The sequence below is a fragment of the Salvelinus fontinalis genome, chromosome 6 (genome assembly GCF_029448725.1).
Source record: "Salvelinus fontinalis isolate EN_2023a chromosome 6, ASM2944872v1, whole genome shotgun sequence".
Taxonomy (NCBI): Eukaryota; Metazoa; Chordata; class Actinopteri; order Salmoniformes; family Salmonidae; genus Salvelinus; species Salvelinus fontinalis.
Window position 1 is genome coordinate 27,183,196 of NC_074670.1, and position 17,419 is coordinate 27,200,614.

The following is a 17,419-nucleotide window of genomic DNA, read 5'->3' on the forward strand; positions in this document are numbered from 1 at the left end:
CAGCGCCTTTGAGGCTATCTCCATTTTAAAGTTGTAAATTATCTTCTTCTTCATCGGCTAAGTGCCTCCAACTCATAGGAATCCCCACCTAGTTGACGGCTTTAATGGTAGAAGCCCTCAATGGCAATGTCCATGCTTGAACGTGTTATATGATGAGTCCTCTATCTAGCTCTATGACAACAGGCACAACTCCGATGTGAAGTCGTGTTTTTCAAAGTTGCCGAAATGCCACGTCCGTACACCATTACGAAACTTCTATTGATAAAATGATCCTCCACATAGCAAATAAAATATACAACATTTTGTCATTGAGTGTCGAACCAAATTCGACACTCAATGACCATACAAACAAATCGTATTTTCGTTGACAGATTTTGGGCTGAGTAAAACCTCTCGCTTCACCTCTTCCTCTCTGGATGTAGTGAATTTGAAGAGGAGTAAAGATGGCGGAGAACAGCGGCACAGATCCCACTGTGGATTCCAACGTTGTTGAAAATGCTGCCTCAGACGGGACTATGATCGTGGTCACGGTAAAAACCCCGAAAGATAAAGAGGAGATAGCGATCTCGGAGGATTCTTCTGTCGCACAGGTATTTGCATTTATTTACACAGTCAGTTATGCAAGTCATGCTGTGGCTAACAAGCATACATCGAAGTTAGCTAGCCAACTATTACCTAGCTAGTTTACGATGATAAGTGGGAAGAATTATCCCAATTTCCCGACTAGTAATCTTTCTTTTCACCTTGTCCATTTCCTTAAATCGGTTCCTAATAGTAGTTTGATTGTGCAAAACACGAATCGGCATTGTATAAAGACATATATAGCAAACATGAGCTAGCTACGTAACTAGCTAACGTTAGCTTGTGAGCAAGCTAGCCAGCTACGTTTTTTCGCTGTCAGGCTCATCTAGCTAGCTAATTTGAGCTGCGATCAGGCTAGCTGATAACCGGCTAGCCAACGGAGGCTCCGGCCATTGCGAAAGCCAATTGGGAAACGGATTGGTATAATTTGTGTAACGTTCCAACAGGAATCTGTTAAAAAAAACTTCGTAAAGTACAACGTTGCCCACAAACAACGCATACAGTAGCATGATCCATTTAACTAGCTGCCGAATAGGCATCAACTCACCACGTAGCTTATTCTTAGTGTTTGTCCACCAGAGTGAGGACAGACATTTTTTGGAGTAAATCTGGTGAGTGAAAATTTTTGTAAAATAGCTCACACCCTACCCGGTATCTTATTCTGCCGATATACAACTTTATATGCGTTGTTTGTTGGCAACTTTCTTATGGAACATATTCATGTTGGAACGTTCCACAAATTATACCCACCCTCGGGAAACTGATCGTAATCTTACGCCTTGCGACATGGTTAATGCTGTATTTGGTGACTTCCTAAACCATTAACATTTGACCTCATGGTTCTTATAAAACTAAAAGCGACAGCTAGCAGATTCACATAGTTAGCTAGCTAACGTTAGATTTCGAAATAGCTAAGCCAAATAGCTAAGCCAATATAACCCACTGAATGATTTTGGTGTGTACCTATCGTCTTTATTTCCATTTGTCTTCACCGGCCACTTCATTCTGTCTCTTGCATACAGTTTAAAGAGGAGATATCCAAGAGGTTTAATGCCAAGCAGGACCAGCTGGTGTTGATTTTTGCTGGCAAAATCTTAAAAGATGGAGACACACTGAACCAACACGGCATCAAGGACGGACTCACTGTTCACCTTGTCATTAAGACTGCTCCCAAGTAAGAATATTTTCTTGTCCACTATTCTATTAACATCATTGTGTAAGTGATACATAATGGGAACATTTAGGTTGTTAATGACCTCGCATTTTCTCCAGGGCCACAGCTGGTGGCACATCCCAGTCCTCTGCATCCAGCTCTGGGACCCCCCAGGCCAACAGCAGCATCAACCCCAGCGCAGTGCCCAATACCAGCACAACACCAGGCACTGGGCCTACCCCAGCCTCCACACAGCCACCCAACTTACTGAGTTAGTGACCCAGTCCCCACTAAACCATCTCACAGAAAGATGACTATATCGCCTTACAACTACTCAACATCCACACAACTAGGCATTAACCTATATCCTTCCAGTAATCCACCGCCCCCTTGTGTCTGCATAGGTGGGTTTGGTGACCTATCTAGCCTGTCAGGCATGGGCATGGGCTCGGCCAACTTCATGGAGATGCAGCAGCAGATGCAGAGACAGCTGATGTCCAACCCGGAGATGCTGTCTCAGATCATGGACAACCCTCTTGTGCAGAACATGATGTCCAACCCAGACCTGATGAGGCAGATGATTGTGACCAACCCTCAGATGCAGCAGCTGATGGAGCGCAACCCTGAGATCTCCCACATGCTCAACAACCCTGAACTTATGAGACAGGTCAGGTCTGGTGCTCAGATGGGTCCTTTGCCCAAGGTGTCATAGACTTGGTTTTGGGGAATCATTGTGTGTCTTGTCTTTATTTGAATCCCTCTATAGAACCGACGCTTGAAGAGCATATTACTCAAACCATTTTGCTTGTTTATGTAGTTAGCTTGCAATGTAGTTTAAGTCTAAAAGGGTGTCTATGTAACATTGCAAATGTACATAGGCTTAAACTAGACTGCACCACTCTCAAAACGGTGGGAGGAATGGATGTGAGGAGGCTCATGCGCAGATGCAGAATGTTAACTCCCTTCCTCTCTTCAGACCATGGAGTTGGCAAGGAACCCAGCCATGATGCAAGAGATGATGCGTAACCAGGACCGGGCGCTTAGCAACCTGGAGAGCATCCCTGGGGGATACAACGCCCTCCGGAGGATGTACACAGACATCCAGGAGCCTATGTTTAGTGCCGCTAGAGAGCAGGTAGCTATTATTCCTGTGAATACCATATGTAGACAATCGTCTTGAATCAAATCCGGTTGTGTGACTTAGTCCACTTTTCTTTTCTTTTTTTCATAGTTTGGAAACAATCCCTTCTCTGCTTTGGGGGGCAACTTAGACTCTGGCGTGCAGCCCTCCAGAACAGAGAACAGGGAACCCTTACCAAACCCCTGGGGACCCCCTGGAACGACCCCCTCAGAGAGCAGGGGGACTGGCGCCTCCACGACAACAACCTCCTCCACTGGCGGGACTGCACCCAGTGCCTCCAACCCCCTGGGCATCAACGCCTCTGGGCTGGGCAACGGTAAGACCACTACCTCAGAAGAAGCACTTTCACCTTTTAGTCAATCTGCAAAACTATATTTCCCCTTACACCTGTATTAACATACCACCCTTGAGTATAACCCATGTTTTGCTGCTTAGCTGATCCGTCTGTTTCTTACATTCCACTCCCTATAATCTGTCCAGGTATGTTCGGTAGCCCTGGCATGCAGAGTTTGATGCAGCAGATCTCTGAGAACCCCCAGCTCATGCAGAACATGCTGTCTGCGCCCTACATGCGCAGTATGATGCAGTCGCTGGCGCAGAACCCTGACCTCGCCTCGCAGGTCTGCACAACTTTATCCCTCTCCGCAGTAGGATTCAGAAGTCCTGAATCCTACTGATAAGATGAATATTCTAGGCTATTTTGTTTGACAAGTAGAATCATTGCTTAATCCTATACTATTTTCCTCAGGCAATGCTGAACAACCCCCTCTTTGCCGGAAACCCCCAGTTACAGGAACAGTTGAGACATCAGATGCCGGTCTTTCTCCAACAGGTCAGATTTCTGTCTCCAGTTATGCACTTTAGTTCCACATAGTGACAAAAAGAAAGACGACAGAGTGTTATGGAAGGCATTGAGTTTCTAACTGTGACTAAATGGAACATCATTTGGATTGACCAAATGGATGGTTATTTTACAGATGCAGAATCCTGAGTCACTGTCCGTGATGACTAACCCCCGGGCCATGCAGGCTCTCATGCAGATCCAGCAGGGCCTGCAGACCCTACAGACGGAAGCCCCCGGGCTCATGCCCAGGTACTGTACCAACTGTTATCCAGTAGATGTTTACTGGAGAGACTCGTGCTTTATACATTTGATTTTCTTGATGATGCCACTTTAACTATGATTCTTCTCCTAGTTTGGCTCCTGGTGAGATCCCAGTGATTCCTCCAACCACAGGAGGCAGTGTGGCCCCAGAAACCCTTCCTCCCCCAACACAGGGCTCGAATCCCACCGCTGCCACTAACCCATCCCAGCAACAGCAGCAGCTCATGCAGCAGATGTTACAGATGTTTGCTGGGGGAGGAGGCGGCTCATCGGTATGTCATTGAGCTGTAAACACAATTTCTGACTTTCTACTTGGTAACTATACTTTGCTATTGTCCAGTGGGTTAGCATTAGCTTTGTGTTTCTACTGGCTTCATTGACCCAAAACAATTAATACTGGCACTGAGACTTGTCTCCTAACAGTCACTCAAATAGGACCCCAGCACCATTTTCCATGCAGGCTCATATAAAAAGGACTTTGGCTATGCTCCCTTTCACAGACCCAGACCGGAACCCCGGAGGTGCGGTTTCAGCAGCAGCTGGACCAGCTCAGCGCCATGGGCTTCATCAACCGCGAGGCCAACTTGCAGGCCCTCATCGCTACTGGGGGAGACATCAATGCTGCCATTGAGAGACTGCTGGGTTCCCAGCCATCCTAACTCCCTTAGCCCCCTGAGATTACCGGGAGAGAAGGGTTAGGAGGGGGGGCTGGAGTGGGAGATTACAAATGAACACAGTCCATCACAGTCTGACAAGCCCCTCAGATAGACTCAATTGAATTCCAATTACTATTCATCTCTTTGGCTGATCTGTGAATCGTAGGAAAGATATGGGGGCAGGAAGTGGGTGTTCAGATTCAAGTTTCTATTGGAGAGACCTCATATCAACCCTGTGGAATGATGACATCGCTGCAAAATGACGCCACCACTAACATGACTACTTCCTCTGTTGACTATGGGAGACTATTTCTGAAATGACTGTGCCCATTTGCTGGAAATGCATGAGGTTGCCAACTTAACCCATCTTAATGGATTGTGTTTAGCCGGTAACAAGTTGAAATTTGGAGGAATATGAGTGTTGAAATCATAGGTCAAAGGAATCCCTCATTCTTTCATTTTCATGAGAGCCTGCTTGTTTTTACTTAATTTCACTCTATCATGCCTGATTGGCTAGTATTTATTACAGGGGCTGTAGAAGTTACCTTCTCTTTTCTTTACCACTCACCTTCAGTTTACCTTCTGCTTTAAGAATTTCTTGACATTTTGATGTGTTCCTTCAAAACTGATACAGGCTGTTGGATTCTCTGTTTGAGCACTATAGAGCCCCTGGTTCAGCTGTTTCCTTACACTTTCAGCTTTTTTGGAAGGGATGATTTTCAGATTGGAAGGTCAAGCAAGGTAGCTCGGTGAGCTCTGTAGTTAATGCTACATTGAGTCAATGAATGCTATTGAGTGTAAATTCTTCAACAGTTTAGGCTCTGATTATGGGTTAAGTGATCAGACCTCAATGGTTTTAATCTGAGCAATGATAAAAATGCAGACACCATTTACGTTAACCATTTTGTCTATTTTCATACAAGCAGTGATGTAGTGCCTGATAAAAATGTATGTATTGTTTTCAGCAATATATTCCAAAAATAATTTGAGTCTATAATGAAAAGGTGTACTAATGGCATAGAGAATTATTTTTCTTAAACCCATACATATTAGTTGCAGTACCTACATTTAAAGTAAATCTGTTCAGCTCTGCCTTTTTCTCGGAGTCCCTTCATTCTGTTATCTATTCTAATAATAACTTTCAAGAAATGTGATCAAGTGTGTGGTGGTGATTCATTTAGTTCAAAAGCATGGTCTACACCAGTAGTCTTCACTCCTGATCCTGGAGGGTTGTACCCTATGTCCTATGATGAATTCAGATTATCAATCCTTCTCAAAATGCACACTTGTTCATCACACCTCAGATTTAAAAGCACTGGACTGGACTGCAGTGAGAAATGTGGTGGAAACTCCATTTAGCCCAAGCTTACGCCAATCCGCACCCTTTTGGCAAAGTAAAATTGGAATTGAGTGTAAGCCCAGCACAAGCACATCTGATTCAGCTTTTCATGATCTTGATGAGTAGGTAGTGTTGTAGACTTAGCCTGTTCACACTGACTGCAACCCTCTAGGACCAGGTGTGATTAACACTAGTCTACATTGTCAATGTTATGGAATTACATGAACTTGATATGGATGATTTGTTCAACTTGTACGGGAATTGTTGTGTGTAGTCTGAGGGGTGGGAAAGTTAGTGGTGACCATGCATATTTGGTAGCTCATTAAAGGACCAAGCTTGAAAATATAAATTGTGAACTGTAATAAACATTGAAGTATCTTAATGGCAATTAAGCTGTTTTAACATTCACCAGAGTGGAGATTGGATTCGTTTATGTTCCTCCATGATGACCAAATTAATAATAAGCATGGATATCTTAGATCTTCAATTTATGATAATTTCATATAACTTTGAAGATCCTAGTCTAAAATGGTGGCTAAAGGAAAGCTGTGTAAGTTATAAACAAATGACTGGGGCTAGTTCAGTCTCATCAATTATGCTTGGGCTGTGACGTTGAAAGCAATGCAAGTGTTAGACTCATCCGGCGTCTCTGCAAAGAGATTACTCGGGGTAGCTATTAAGATTTTTTAACTGATTGGAATCCCATGTCTGAAAATATGATGGGGATATATGCCATTTTGTGCCCTTGATATACCATCTTGTGCCTTTCAATAATGGCAATTAGCCACAGTCAGGATATTGCAGTTAACTCTGTTCTTCTAATACAGATTCCCCCCCAGTCCCCTTACTCAGACAAGTGTTAAACATCTTAGGAGCAACATGAAAAGGATATCAATTCTATAATTGGGGCAGATCTGAGCTGAAGAAGTGCACTTTGAATATATTATTCCAGTGACCGGTTTCAATCGTCTGGAACGCACCCAGTGCCATTCCCATAATGCATTACGATTTGTATCAGGAAGTTGAAGGAGTCAGCTGACTGGATTGTATTTGCGTTGTTGTTGAAGAAGTCACTGAACTGGATGATAAAATACACTTCATAATTTCGCCTAAATTAATTGAGTTGCTGCAAAGTATTGCTCACTCCAACCATGTTGCGGCCAAAAGCATTGACGCAAGTTCTCAGCCAGGCAAATACAAGCGGAGTACAAAGCACACTGTAAGTACTGAGTGGCAGAGGCGCGTGAATATAGCGTTATTTTCTTCTAACTAGCTAAATCGGTTAATTATTTGTTCTTAAGATGACTTGTAACGACAGCTACCTACATGTAGGTAAGTCTTAGCTAACACTCTCCATGGCTAACTTATTTACATGTTCTCCCCGCAGATTGTTAAATAATGAAGGGTCTCTTTTGGCTTACTCTGGCTATGGGGACACTGACGCTCGAGTGACCGCTGCCATCGCAAGCAACATCTGGTCGGCCTATGACAAGAATGGGCATCAAGCTTTTAACGAAGATAAACTGAAATTCATTCTGATGGATTGCATGGTTAGTTTGAACTAAATGGTCTAGTTATTATGCATGAACCAAATGTTTGTTACATAATTCTGCCTTGCGTTGGTTATCCATTGAGTATCAGAGTCAGAGGCTCCAGAGAAAGTATGCTGTATGCCCTATAACGTTAGTTAAAAAGTGGTAGAAAAGGATGACCTAGGCTAGTTGGCAGCTTGGGAGGTAGTATCCCCAAAGGTCAATTGAAATTCAATATACAGTGGGCTCCAAAATTACTGGCACCCCTGACTGGCAATGCACAAACAATACTTAAAAAAATATAAACAATATAATTATAGAGATAAACTCAAATTACCAACATGTGAAAAATACTGTGCTTTATTAATGTTTCAATGGAACCCACCAAAATAATTTATTGATTTAATTAAAAGTCAATGTCCTCCAAATCAAGGTTTCACAATTAATGGCACCCTTAAATATTATTGTAAATAACATCTACCAAAATTAAACCAGGAATTATATTCCACTTATTTAAGTGTATCTAAGTGTTAAGGAACTATATTGAGCCATTACATCACTTCCTTTTTCACTAGGGTATAAAAATGAGGTAACACACATGCGATATCCCTTTGTCATCCAACACCATGAAGAATAGAAAAGAACTGGCAGTTCAAAAGGGGCAGATGGTCGTAGACCTTCATAAATCTGGTAATGGCTACAAGAAGATCCACAAACGATTGAATATATGACTGAGCCCTGTCAGGGCAATTACTAAAACATTCAAAAGATATGGAACAGTTGAAATCCTCACAGGTAGAGGACACAAATGCATTTTTCCCCCTAGGATAGGGAGGAGGATCGTGAGAGAAGCAACAAAATTCCCAAGAATCACAGTGAAAGAATTCCAGGCCTTAGTGGCGTCTTGGGGTCACCAGGTTTTAAAAAGCACCATCAGACGCCACCTCCACAACCACAGGCTCTTTGGAAGGATTGCCAGAAGAAAGCCCTTAATGACCCCAAGACATAGACGCAAGCGCTTGGAGTTTGCCAAACGTCATTTAAATTATGATTGGAAGAAGGTGCTCTGGTCAGATGAGACACAAATTGAACGTTTTTGGTCAGATACAGCATACAAGGAGAGGCACCTCATACCCACGGTGAAATATGGTGGTGGGTCTGTGATGTTTTGGGGCTGTTTTAATTCCAGATGTCCAGAGGAACTAGTTAAGATTGATGGCATAATGAATTCCACCAAGTATCAGGCAATTCTGGCTGACAATCTGGTTGCCTCTGCTAGAAGTCTGGGACTTGGCCGTTTGTGGACTTTGCAACAAGACAATGACCCAAAACAGACCTCAAGATCCACACAGAAATGGTTCTGTGACAACAAAATCAATGTTATGCCATGGCCATCTCAGTCACCGGTCCTCAATTCAATCGAAAACCTGTGGGCTGAGTTGAAGAGGGCAGTTGATAAGCGCAAACCCAAGAATGTGAAGGATCTTGAAAGGATCTGCATAGAGGAATGGTCCAAAATCCCTCCAAATGTGTTCCTTAACCTTGTCAAACATTACAGCAAAAGACCATGCTGTTATCCCTGCCAGAGGTGGTGGCACTAAGTACTAAATGAGGAGTGCCAATAATTAAGAAACCTTGATTTTGGTGAAATGTATTTTGTATTAAATAATTGTATGATTTTGGTGGGTTCCATTGAAACATTAATAAAGTACTGTATTTCTCACATATTGGTATTTTGAGTTTCTCTAGAATTATATTGTTTATATTTTAAGTATTGTTTGTGCATTGCCAGTCAGGGGTGCCAGTAATTTTGGAGCCCACTGCATTTTTATCTATTCCTTTCTTATCTTATCTTTGCAGGAAGGCAGGGTGGCCATCACACGGGTAGCTAACCAACTGCTGTGCATGTATGCCAAAGAGACAGTGGGCTTTGGAATGCTTAAAGCCAAGGTGAGGAAGAATACTTTGAGTGTGGATGACATTGGTGTGCAAATTGTGTTGTATTTGAAAGGACAAAACACCAATGACTATTTCCTGAAGAGAACAAGTATGTATGTCATTTTAAAGAGCCATGAGCACAGACCATGTCTGCATACCATACTAAGCATATATCTCCTGTCTGTATGGTATTTTTAGGCTGAAGCGCTGGTACTGTACCTGGAGGAACCTTTAACCCAAGTTGCTGCATCATAGGGGAAGTCTGGCTGGAGCGTTGTCTTCAATTTTGTCTCCCGTCATAATACATGAACACTTGTTGCTTATGTGAATGCTTCACCTGGTCTTCATGAACCACCGCAGTCTGTGTATGAATGAACTGAGTATTTGTCTTCTGATTACTGTATTTATACTCCGTGTGCTCTAACTTAATGCTTGAGTTTAGTAATTTGTCCATTTGTGGCATGCAGTTCAAATGTCAAGTTCACACATTGTGTAAGGCTAGCTATGTAAATCTTCAATGAATTTCACTGCCTGTAAGAGGACTCCTTTCCCAGCTGCTGAAAATGCTGACACATTAACTTTAAGGCATTCACTGTTCACCCTAGTCAGAATATTACATTTGTCTGTTGTTGCCACGCAATACCATTTGTGATATCCTTTTGTAACAGGCTATCCATAAACTGTATTTTTTTTCAATTAAAAATCTATACTTTTTTTGTCTTCAAAGATATGAAATACATAAAACCATTTATTTGATTCATACATTAGATTTTTAGTTCTAGTGGTACCAAGGAGTTTTTTGCAGAACTGACATTACAGGTTTGCTGAACAGAACTAAGATTGCATTACCTTGTCAGTTGTTTGACAGTATTGTTCTTACTGATATGTATTTGTGTTTGACAATTCAGACCTTTATCAACACTGTTTCTATGTCCCTTTTACTGTTGCTTTGTGTTCCTGGTAACAGAACCAGGGGTTTATTCATTAGTTGCATACCGTAGCAAAACGTTTTGCAATAAATTAGGTTCTATTTGACAGGTAGGTCCCTCCCTGTTTTGTTTGCTTCTGTTTGGTTCGTAGTGAATACACCTCAGAGGAAGCAATGATTGTCTCTCGCCATGTAAAAGGTCAAGGGAAACAGTAATTTCATGAAGACAATCATTTGGTTTGTCCAGCAGGTGGCATGTAGCTATATTTTTTTCATACAGTTGCTCTTGTAGTTGTCCTACCTGTTCAACCTGCCATAGACTTACACCAAGCCACTCCCCCAACCCCCATCATTCCGCAGCAGAACTACCTGATGACACAGTGGAGCAAGTTCCTTGTAAACAATCTAGGTTTCTATTAAACGTAGAGGGGGACAGGTGACTTGCAAAGTGTTTGTGCGGCTCTTTTAAATCTGAAGATTAGGGGAAGTGTCATCTTTCCTTTCTCCCCTCACACTGAGAGCTGGACCACTGAAGGTGTACCTCATGGGTTCAGATGAGGCCTACAACTTTGTCTTTAAGGGTGAGTCCTTGTTCTTTCACATTTAACATATTGATTTCTGAAATCTGTTAAATTCAGTAGTGATTGCATACATTTTCAGACTTTTTTGCTTACTGGTCTTTTATGGGAATTGAAATCACAACCTTGGTGTTGCAAGTGCCATGCTCTACTAACTGAGCCATCATGATGATATAGTGTATATGTCAACAGAGTGACTCTGAAACCTACTTTTTCTGTAGTTAGAGCTAGTGCAGTGTTGCTCAGTACAGACAACCATTGGATTCTCTCACTTGGTGTGTGTATGCTAAGGCTAGAAGATAAGTGCCAGCACAGTATCAAAAGCACACAGTAGATTGTTAGTAACACATCTGCCACACAGATAGGATGCAGGTCACTCCCACCTGTGTTGAAATTACAGAAAAAGTCTAGGGTGTGTCCTGGAACAGGACACCCCCTGTTTCAGAAGCAAGTTGCCTTGCATAGTGCATACACTCAAGAAATATTGGCAATTATGTTTACGTCAGTCCTGTAGTACAGGGCGTCTCAGAGTAGGAGTACTGATCTAGGATCAGTTTAGCATGTTAGATCAAGATGAATATGACTGTATGAACAGATCCTGATCAGCACTCCCAGGTCTAGGAGTTTTATCCAGTACTTTTAAGAATGCATCTAACCTTGAGGTTCATTAATAAGCTACTGTTGGTATTTTACAAGTCAAGACAGTGCTACTTCAAGAATGTTGCTATTTCTATGAACTTGAATGCTATTTCTCTGTAACTGAATACATTCTCGACCTCCAACTGTTATTGTGGTGAGTTTCACAAGCTTGTCAATATCATTCCATGAAAACACACATTCCTGAATATTTGATCCTATCACTCTTTCCATTATGTCTATAGTCACACCAGAGAAGCATGTGTGCTGTTTCACTACATGACTTACTAAGTCCTATATGCTACAGGCATGGAAGAGGAGGTGATGTTGTGCATGATGAGGTGAAGTGATTTGTCGATTAGGGAAACAAGAAAACCCGGTTAGTTGGACCAGGGGATGTTGATGAAGTCAAATTTTGTGTTTTCACTGAACCACATCGAAGTTTCTGCCATTCATTCTGGAACAAAGAACTAGGCTTAATTCTACTATAGCTTTATTTTTAAACCATCCAGACATCATAAAGTAAAATCGAAATGATTCCCTGCTTTGATTGTCTAAAAGTAAATGCAGCTTTTATATGTAAATAAGTTGAGGGAACTGCTCAGTCATAAATCAATTCAAGTAAATCTGATGAGGAGTTTTTCCCGCAACTTACTTAATAGCCTTTTGCCTCAGAACAAAGTCAAACCAGGCCAGTAGAGTGCTTCAAGGCCTCTTATCCTATTTGCCATGGAAACCAGGGATATTGTTTGCATAAGAGGTTACTGAGTATGGGAGGGGAAATGGCAACATTTTCATCTCACCTAATAAAAACCAAAAGCAGAACAATGATCTGCCAATGGAGTGAACAATTACCCAAAACAAACCAAAGTAGAACATCTCGTAAACATTCTTTCCTGCTGCCTGTTTTACACCTCAGGTTAAATCTATACTGGGTTCGGAGACCAGAAACTGGATAGTTGCTTTAGAATGTAAGTCTGGGAACATGAACAGGCATGATCCCAATATTTTTGCTTTTGACAAATATCTTATCGCCTGTTAAAAGCTCTGCAGCATAAATCAGCATGCAGGGAAGATAATCAATACTTGCATATCTTATCCCCACTAGTGTTTTGAAGGGCAATACATAGAATATGTATTAGGTGACCATACTGAATAAACATGTCACTCTTTTTTTTTTAACCTTCTGCACACTGCCGTTTATCACATTCTTGGTTTCCTGGGTACTTACTTCTTAGATCTTTCTTGCTGGTGTGCCATTGGAACTTGGATGCCTATCTTGGTTCAGCTCACATTCTCATGGTTGAGATTAAAGCAGAAATTGGTGTTTGGCTCAGCTCAGTCGGCTGTGTTGAAATCACGGTGTCATTGTGACATGTGGTCAACTTTTCCTATATGTTTGTCAAGTAGGCCAAGGCTGGCTTTCTGAGTCAGCTGCTCACATAGAAGCAAACACATGAGTCACTGAAACATACAGGGGGGCTTCATTGATCCTTGTACCTCATCTGTTTGGACTCAGTATTGCTCACAGCAAGATAGAGTATCAGTGTAAACTGTACCACCTGATTTTATTCGTTGCTCCCTCTTTTGAAGGCCTGTTTCATTACAGGAAATTCCCCAAGAGCAATGCAATAAACCCCCCCCCCCCCCCCCCCCCCCCTCGCTGGTTCTCCTTTGGTTCTCTTCAACAACTGACCCCTCATCACTGTATATACTACATATCTCTTATCTCTTAACCTACACAGCATAATAATAACATATTAGCTCCCATTTCCTGGATGATAATTAACACGAACAAGCATGATAATTTATTTTAAAGACACCTGAGCCATGATTTTGATGCTACTTCTCAGATGGTTTGTGCTACATTCCTCACTTAACATAATTATCCCAGTAACTATTTGCACGGGTGTGGTGCTGTTTCTGTCATAGAACACCGTTGTGAAGAGAGTCCTAATGATACAATGGGAATAATGCACAGCAGACTAAGACTGAGGGTTTAGGGTAGGGTTAGTGATATTAAATGGGCTGTTTGATGACACACCGAGGCCTCACCTAAGAGTTACGCTATGTGCAGGAAGTTCAGGGAGCAGCCTTATTGTAGTTATGAGGTGGTGTTAATCAATGGGATGACATGAGTGAGATTATTACAGTAAAGAAAGAGATACATTGAAGAATTATAGTTTTTGTGTGAAAAAAACATGACTTACTCTCATTATTGTAATTCCATATGTGTTGTGCCCTGAAATGGCACCTTGAGGCTCTACACCTGATACTATTGTGCGTCTGCACTATGGCAATATAAAGTGTTCCCCGTCTAGGATGAAACAACTAGTCCGCTTCATTCACATTATAGAGACTCACTGGGGATGTAAAGCACATATTCAAACATCTTTCTGGTGCACTAGAACTTATGCCCTCCTCTCCCCCTTCTTTCTTCTCCAGTGGTTCTCATAGGTGAGTCCGGCGTTGGCAAGAGCAACCTGCTCTCCCGCTTCACCAAGAACGAGTTCAACCACGACAGCCGCACCACCATCGGGGTGGAGTTCAGCACACGCACAATTCAACTGAAAAGTCTCATCATCAAGGCTCAAATCTGGGACACGGCTGGGCTGGAGCGGTACAGGGCCATCACCTCTGCGTGAGTAATCTGGGTGAAACTGTGGATCCACATACACACACACACACACAAAGGGACCATTTCTCACTATTGTGTGGGCATCTTGGGTGGCATTATAGGCCCAAACACTCCACGTAGAGAGGCACTGGTTTCACATTTTGCCCAGATAGTCTGGAGGAATAAACAGCAGGTTCACTGTTCCAGTCATTTACTACTTGTGCATTTTGGTCTAAATATCCATTATGGCCGGGCATATTCAATACACATCCAGACCCAAACATTTTTCTTCTCTGACTTAATAAGAAATTCCTGACTTGTTTTTTTGTAAAGACTCTGGAAGGGTTAATGGCATGGAAACACGTTTCAAAACAATAAAACTGTGTCCATTCAATTTAATGACATGGAAAATCTGAGAATATGCTATACCACAGCAGGATTAGTTCTTCTCTGTCCAGAGTTTAGTAAATACTTTACTGAATAATTCTCTCATGCACATTTACTTCCCTAGAAATGTCTTTCTGCAATCAAAAACCAAGTCTATTAGAATGTTATAATGCTTTTGTCGGTTCAATGTCTCGTACTATGGAGGCCTACAAGGCATTTCAAGAGAAAAATGGGATATGGATATGGAGGCATCACCTTTCACATACTTTATAAATATGAATAAAAACATCAGGTTACAGGTAAGGTGTTGACTTATCTCACCACCTCTTTCGCTTTCATATTTTCTCCCTAGCTATTATAGAGGGGCTGTCGGAGCACTACTGGTCTATGACATCACCAAGCATCTGACCTATGAGAGTGTGGAGCGCTGGCTTAAGGAGCTATATGACCATGCAGACCCTCACATCGTAGTCATGCTGGTGGGCAACAAAACTGATCTGGGGTCAGAGCGATCAGTGCCCACTGAGGATGCCAAGGACTTTGCAGGTACAGCTGCCAAGACTCTGGCACCATGAATATATCCTAGGATAATAACAATGACTCCATTGTAATAAACATAATAAATTGCATAACTTCAAACTTCAAAATGTTGTTCCCTTATATAGTGAATTGTGGTTTTGCCTAGCTAATATACTAATATTCACAACAGCCAATAGGCCAATAGCCTTTATTGGTCCAAACTTGTGGCTTGAGCAGTGCTTGACTTGGGAGCTGAGTACCGCCACCTCAAATGTTCTACTGCTTGAGCGCCTGTTCCTCTTATAGAATATTAGCTCAAAGGTATTGTTGAGCTCCTGCACCTACTGTAAATATAAACAGTATCGGCACCCAAAATGAGTACCAGAACCTATTTCAGTCCATGTCAAGCACTGGGCTTGAGTCACTAGTTCACCCCAAATTTGACAAACCTACATTTTGAGAAAATACTCAGTAAACACTACCTCTCTTGCTCTATGCAGAAAAGAATGGCCTATTGTTCTTAGAGACATCAGCCTTGGAGTCCACAAACGTTGAGACTGCATTCCAAAATGTCCTTGGAGGTAATTGACTTTTATATATTTACAGTACCAACCCTATTATTGATTTGTTTGTTTTTAGCTCTCTAGCTAACCTTGTTTTTTGGTGTAATAGTAGTGCAATTAATGCTCAGTAATTCATCAGTTAAACTGAGTGGAAAGTTGGCATTGCAGAACAAAATGCTTGTGCCACGTTTATTGTTTTGTGTAAGCAGTTGTGTCACTGGCAGTTTGTGGTCAATGTTTTTTTGTCACTGTTTGTTGCACCAGAATTCACACTGTATCCCTGTGCCTCTTCCATCAGAGATTCACAGGAAGGTGAGCAGTAAAGAGGTGACCCGGGGGTCCATTAGTGCTGTGTCTCTGGCCAGCCCCGTCCCCAGAGCTGCAGGCGACCCTGAAGAGAAGAAGCCCTGCTGTAGTTACCTCTGATGGGACAAACCACCCAGTGATGGGGGGGGGGGGGGGGGTGACTGTGGAGCAGTATGGAGCTGCAAACCCCACCCACCCCCTTATGTGGAATAGAGCACTCCATCTTCCTCTAGTTAGTGTGCCCAAAGGGTGCAAGCTTGATTGAAAAGAATGATGCTGAGCAAGACCACTCTGATGTGACATAGTTAGTTACATGTTGGCAGACAGAATGAGTTTTACATTCCTAAAGATGATGTAATGTGTATGTACATGGCTGTGGGTCCACCCCCCCCCCCCCCCCCCAAAGAATCCAGCAATCATTTGAATATAAAAATATATCAAACAGAAATGTTGTGTAAACTTCTAAGATTCAACGTTGCTTAGAAGTATTATTTTATTTTATTTTTAAAGGTAGTCAACTGATGTACAGAATATTTTTCATTTTTAGTGACTGTGAGGTTTGACAACAGGTGCCAAAACCATGTTTATCACTTTACACAAAGCATGATTAATTCAATTTGCTGATTCTTATTGAGGTGATTTTACAACAATACAGGAATCTTTTTTTGCACTCAAATGCCAGGTTCATTATTACTTGCCTTATAATTATCACTTTTTACATTAGATTTCCTTCACAATAATAGCCAATTCATCATAATAATACATCTAAAAATGCATATGCCAATAAGTATAATACACAAACAGCAACTGATAGACAAGAACATAATGGAATAGCCTACATTTTCCATCTGTGAGGATTACTTTTGAATATAATTAAGTTATCCCATTAATGATCAGACATTGACCATATTGATCTCATAAGTAGCCCTTAGCTAAACCTATAATAATAATGATTCGTTTAATTTGTAAAGTGCTTTTTTCAGACCCAGGGTGCAAAAAAATACAATAAATAGGCCGATAGGCCTACATCCAGACACAAAAGTACAAACTGGGAACTTTCCAGACACAAAAGACAACTGGGAACTTTGAAAGAACGTGGTCAAATCCTGATGTCGGAGCTGTAGAAAGAGGTCCGAGTTCCCGACCTGGAATTCCGAGTTGGATGACCGTTCAAAAAGATTTTTCCCAGTCAGAATTATTTTTTTCAGAGCTTTGTATTTATTATGGATCCCCATTAGCTGCTGCCTACTACTGTGGTCCAGCAAAATTAAGATAGTTATACATTTAAAAACATTACAATACATTCATAACATATTGTGTGCCCTCAGGCCTCTACTCTACTACCACATATATAACACAAAATCCATGTGTATATGTGTGTATAGTGCGTATGTTATCGTGTTTGTATGCACGTGTCTATATTTGTGTTGCTTCACAGT

At 41.8% G+C, this 17,419-nt stretch overlaps 3 protein-coding genes across 3 annotated transcripts; all 3 read left to right on the plus strand.

The window, feature by feature from the left end:
- Positions 1-186: 186 nt before the first annotated feature.
- LOC129857515 (ubiquilin-4-like) lies at positions 187-6,384 on the plus strand. Its single transcript, XM_055925839.1, has 11 exons — positions 187-590; positions 1,605-1,756; positions 1,855-2,006; positions 2,140-2,402; positions 2,712-2,870; positions 2,967-3,192; positions 3,357-3,496; positions 3,625-3,708; positions 3,854-3,969; positions 4,073-4,253; positions 4,482-6,384. The coding sequence occupies exons 1-11, from the start codon at positions 444-446 to the stop codon at positions 4,638-4,640; spliced, it is 1,779 nt and encodes a 592-aa protein (XP_055781814.1). The 5' UTR covers positions 187-443; the 3' UTR covers positions 4,641-6,384.
- A 593-nt stretch (positions 6,385-6,977) lies between these two features.
- LOC129857518 (ragulator complex protein LAMTOR2-like) lies at positions 6,978-10,160 on the plus strand. Its single transcript, XM_055925843.1, has 4 exons — positions 6,978-7,195; positions 7,364-7,526; positions 9,369-9,458; positions 9,645-10,160. Exons 1-4 carry the CDS (start codon positions 7,128-7,130, stop codon positions 9,699-9,701), a joined length of 378 nt encoding a protein of 125 aa, XP_055781818.1. The 5' UTR covers positions 6,978-7,127; the 3' UTR covers positions 9,702-10,160.
- A 104-nt stretch (positions 10,161-10,264) lies between these two features.
- Positions 10,265-16,374, plus strand: LOC129857517 (ras-related protein Rab-25-like). The gene is made up of 5 exons (XM_055925842.1): positions 10,265-10,955; positions 14,034-14,229; positions 14,945-15,138; positions 15,612-15,692; positions 15,973-16,374. Exons 1-5 carry the CDS (start codon positions 10,919-10,921, stop codon positions 16,098-16,100), a joined length of 636 nt encoding a protein of 211 aa, XP_055781817.1. The 5' UTR covers positions 10,265-10,918; the 3' UTR covers positions 16,101-16,374.
- Positions 16,375-17,419: the final 1,045 nt, after the last annotated feature.

Excerpts from the sequence above, each read along its gene's own strand:
- LOC129857515 (XM_055925839.1), top strand. The coding sequence starts at position 444 with ATGGCGGAGAACAGCGGCACAGATCCCACTGTGGATTCCAACGTTGTT. Across the intron at positions 3,497-3,624 it reads ACCCTGACCTCGCCTCGCAG|GCAATGCTGAACAACCCCCT; the intron begins GTCTGCACAACT and ends TATTTTCCTCAG. Across the intron at positions 3,709-3,853 it reads TGCCGGTCTTTCTCCAACAG|ATGCAGAATCCTGAGTCACT; the intron begins GTCAGATTTCTG and ends GTTATTTTACAG.
- LOC129857518 (XM_055925843.1), top strand. The coding sequence starts at position 7,128 with ATGTTGCGGCCAAAAGCATTGACGCAAGTTCTCAGCCAGGCAAATACA. Across the intron at positions 7,196-7,363 it reads AGCGGAGTACAAAGCACACT|ATTGTTAAATAATGAAGGGT; the intron begins GTAAGTACTGAG and ends TTCTCCCCGCAG. Across the intron at positions 7,527-9,368 it reads TCATTCTGATGGATTGCATG|GAAGGCAGGGTGGCCATCAC; the intron begins GTTAGTTTGAAC and ends TTATCTTTGCAG.
- LOC129857517 (XM_055925842.1), top strand. The coding sequence starts at position 10,919 with ATGGGTTCAGATGAGGCCTACAACTTTGTCTTTAAGG. Across the intron at positions 15,139-15,611 it reads GGATGCCAAGGACTTTGCAG|AAAAGAATGGCCTATTGTTC; the intron begins GTACAGCTGCCA and ends TGCTCTATGCAG. Across the intron at positions 15,693-15,972 it reads ATTCCAAAATGTCCTTGGAG|AGATTCACAGGAAGGTGAGC; the intron begins GTAATTGACTTT and ends CTCTTCCATCAG.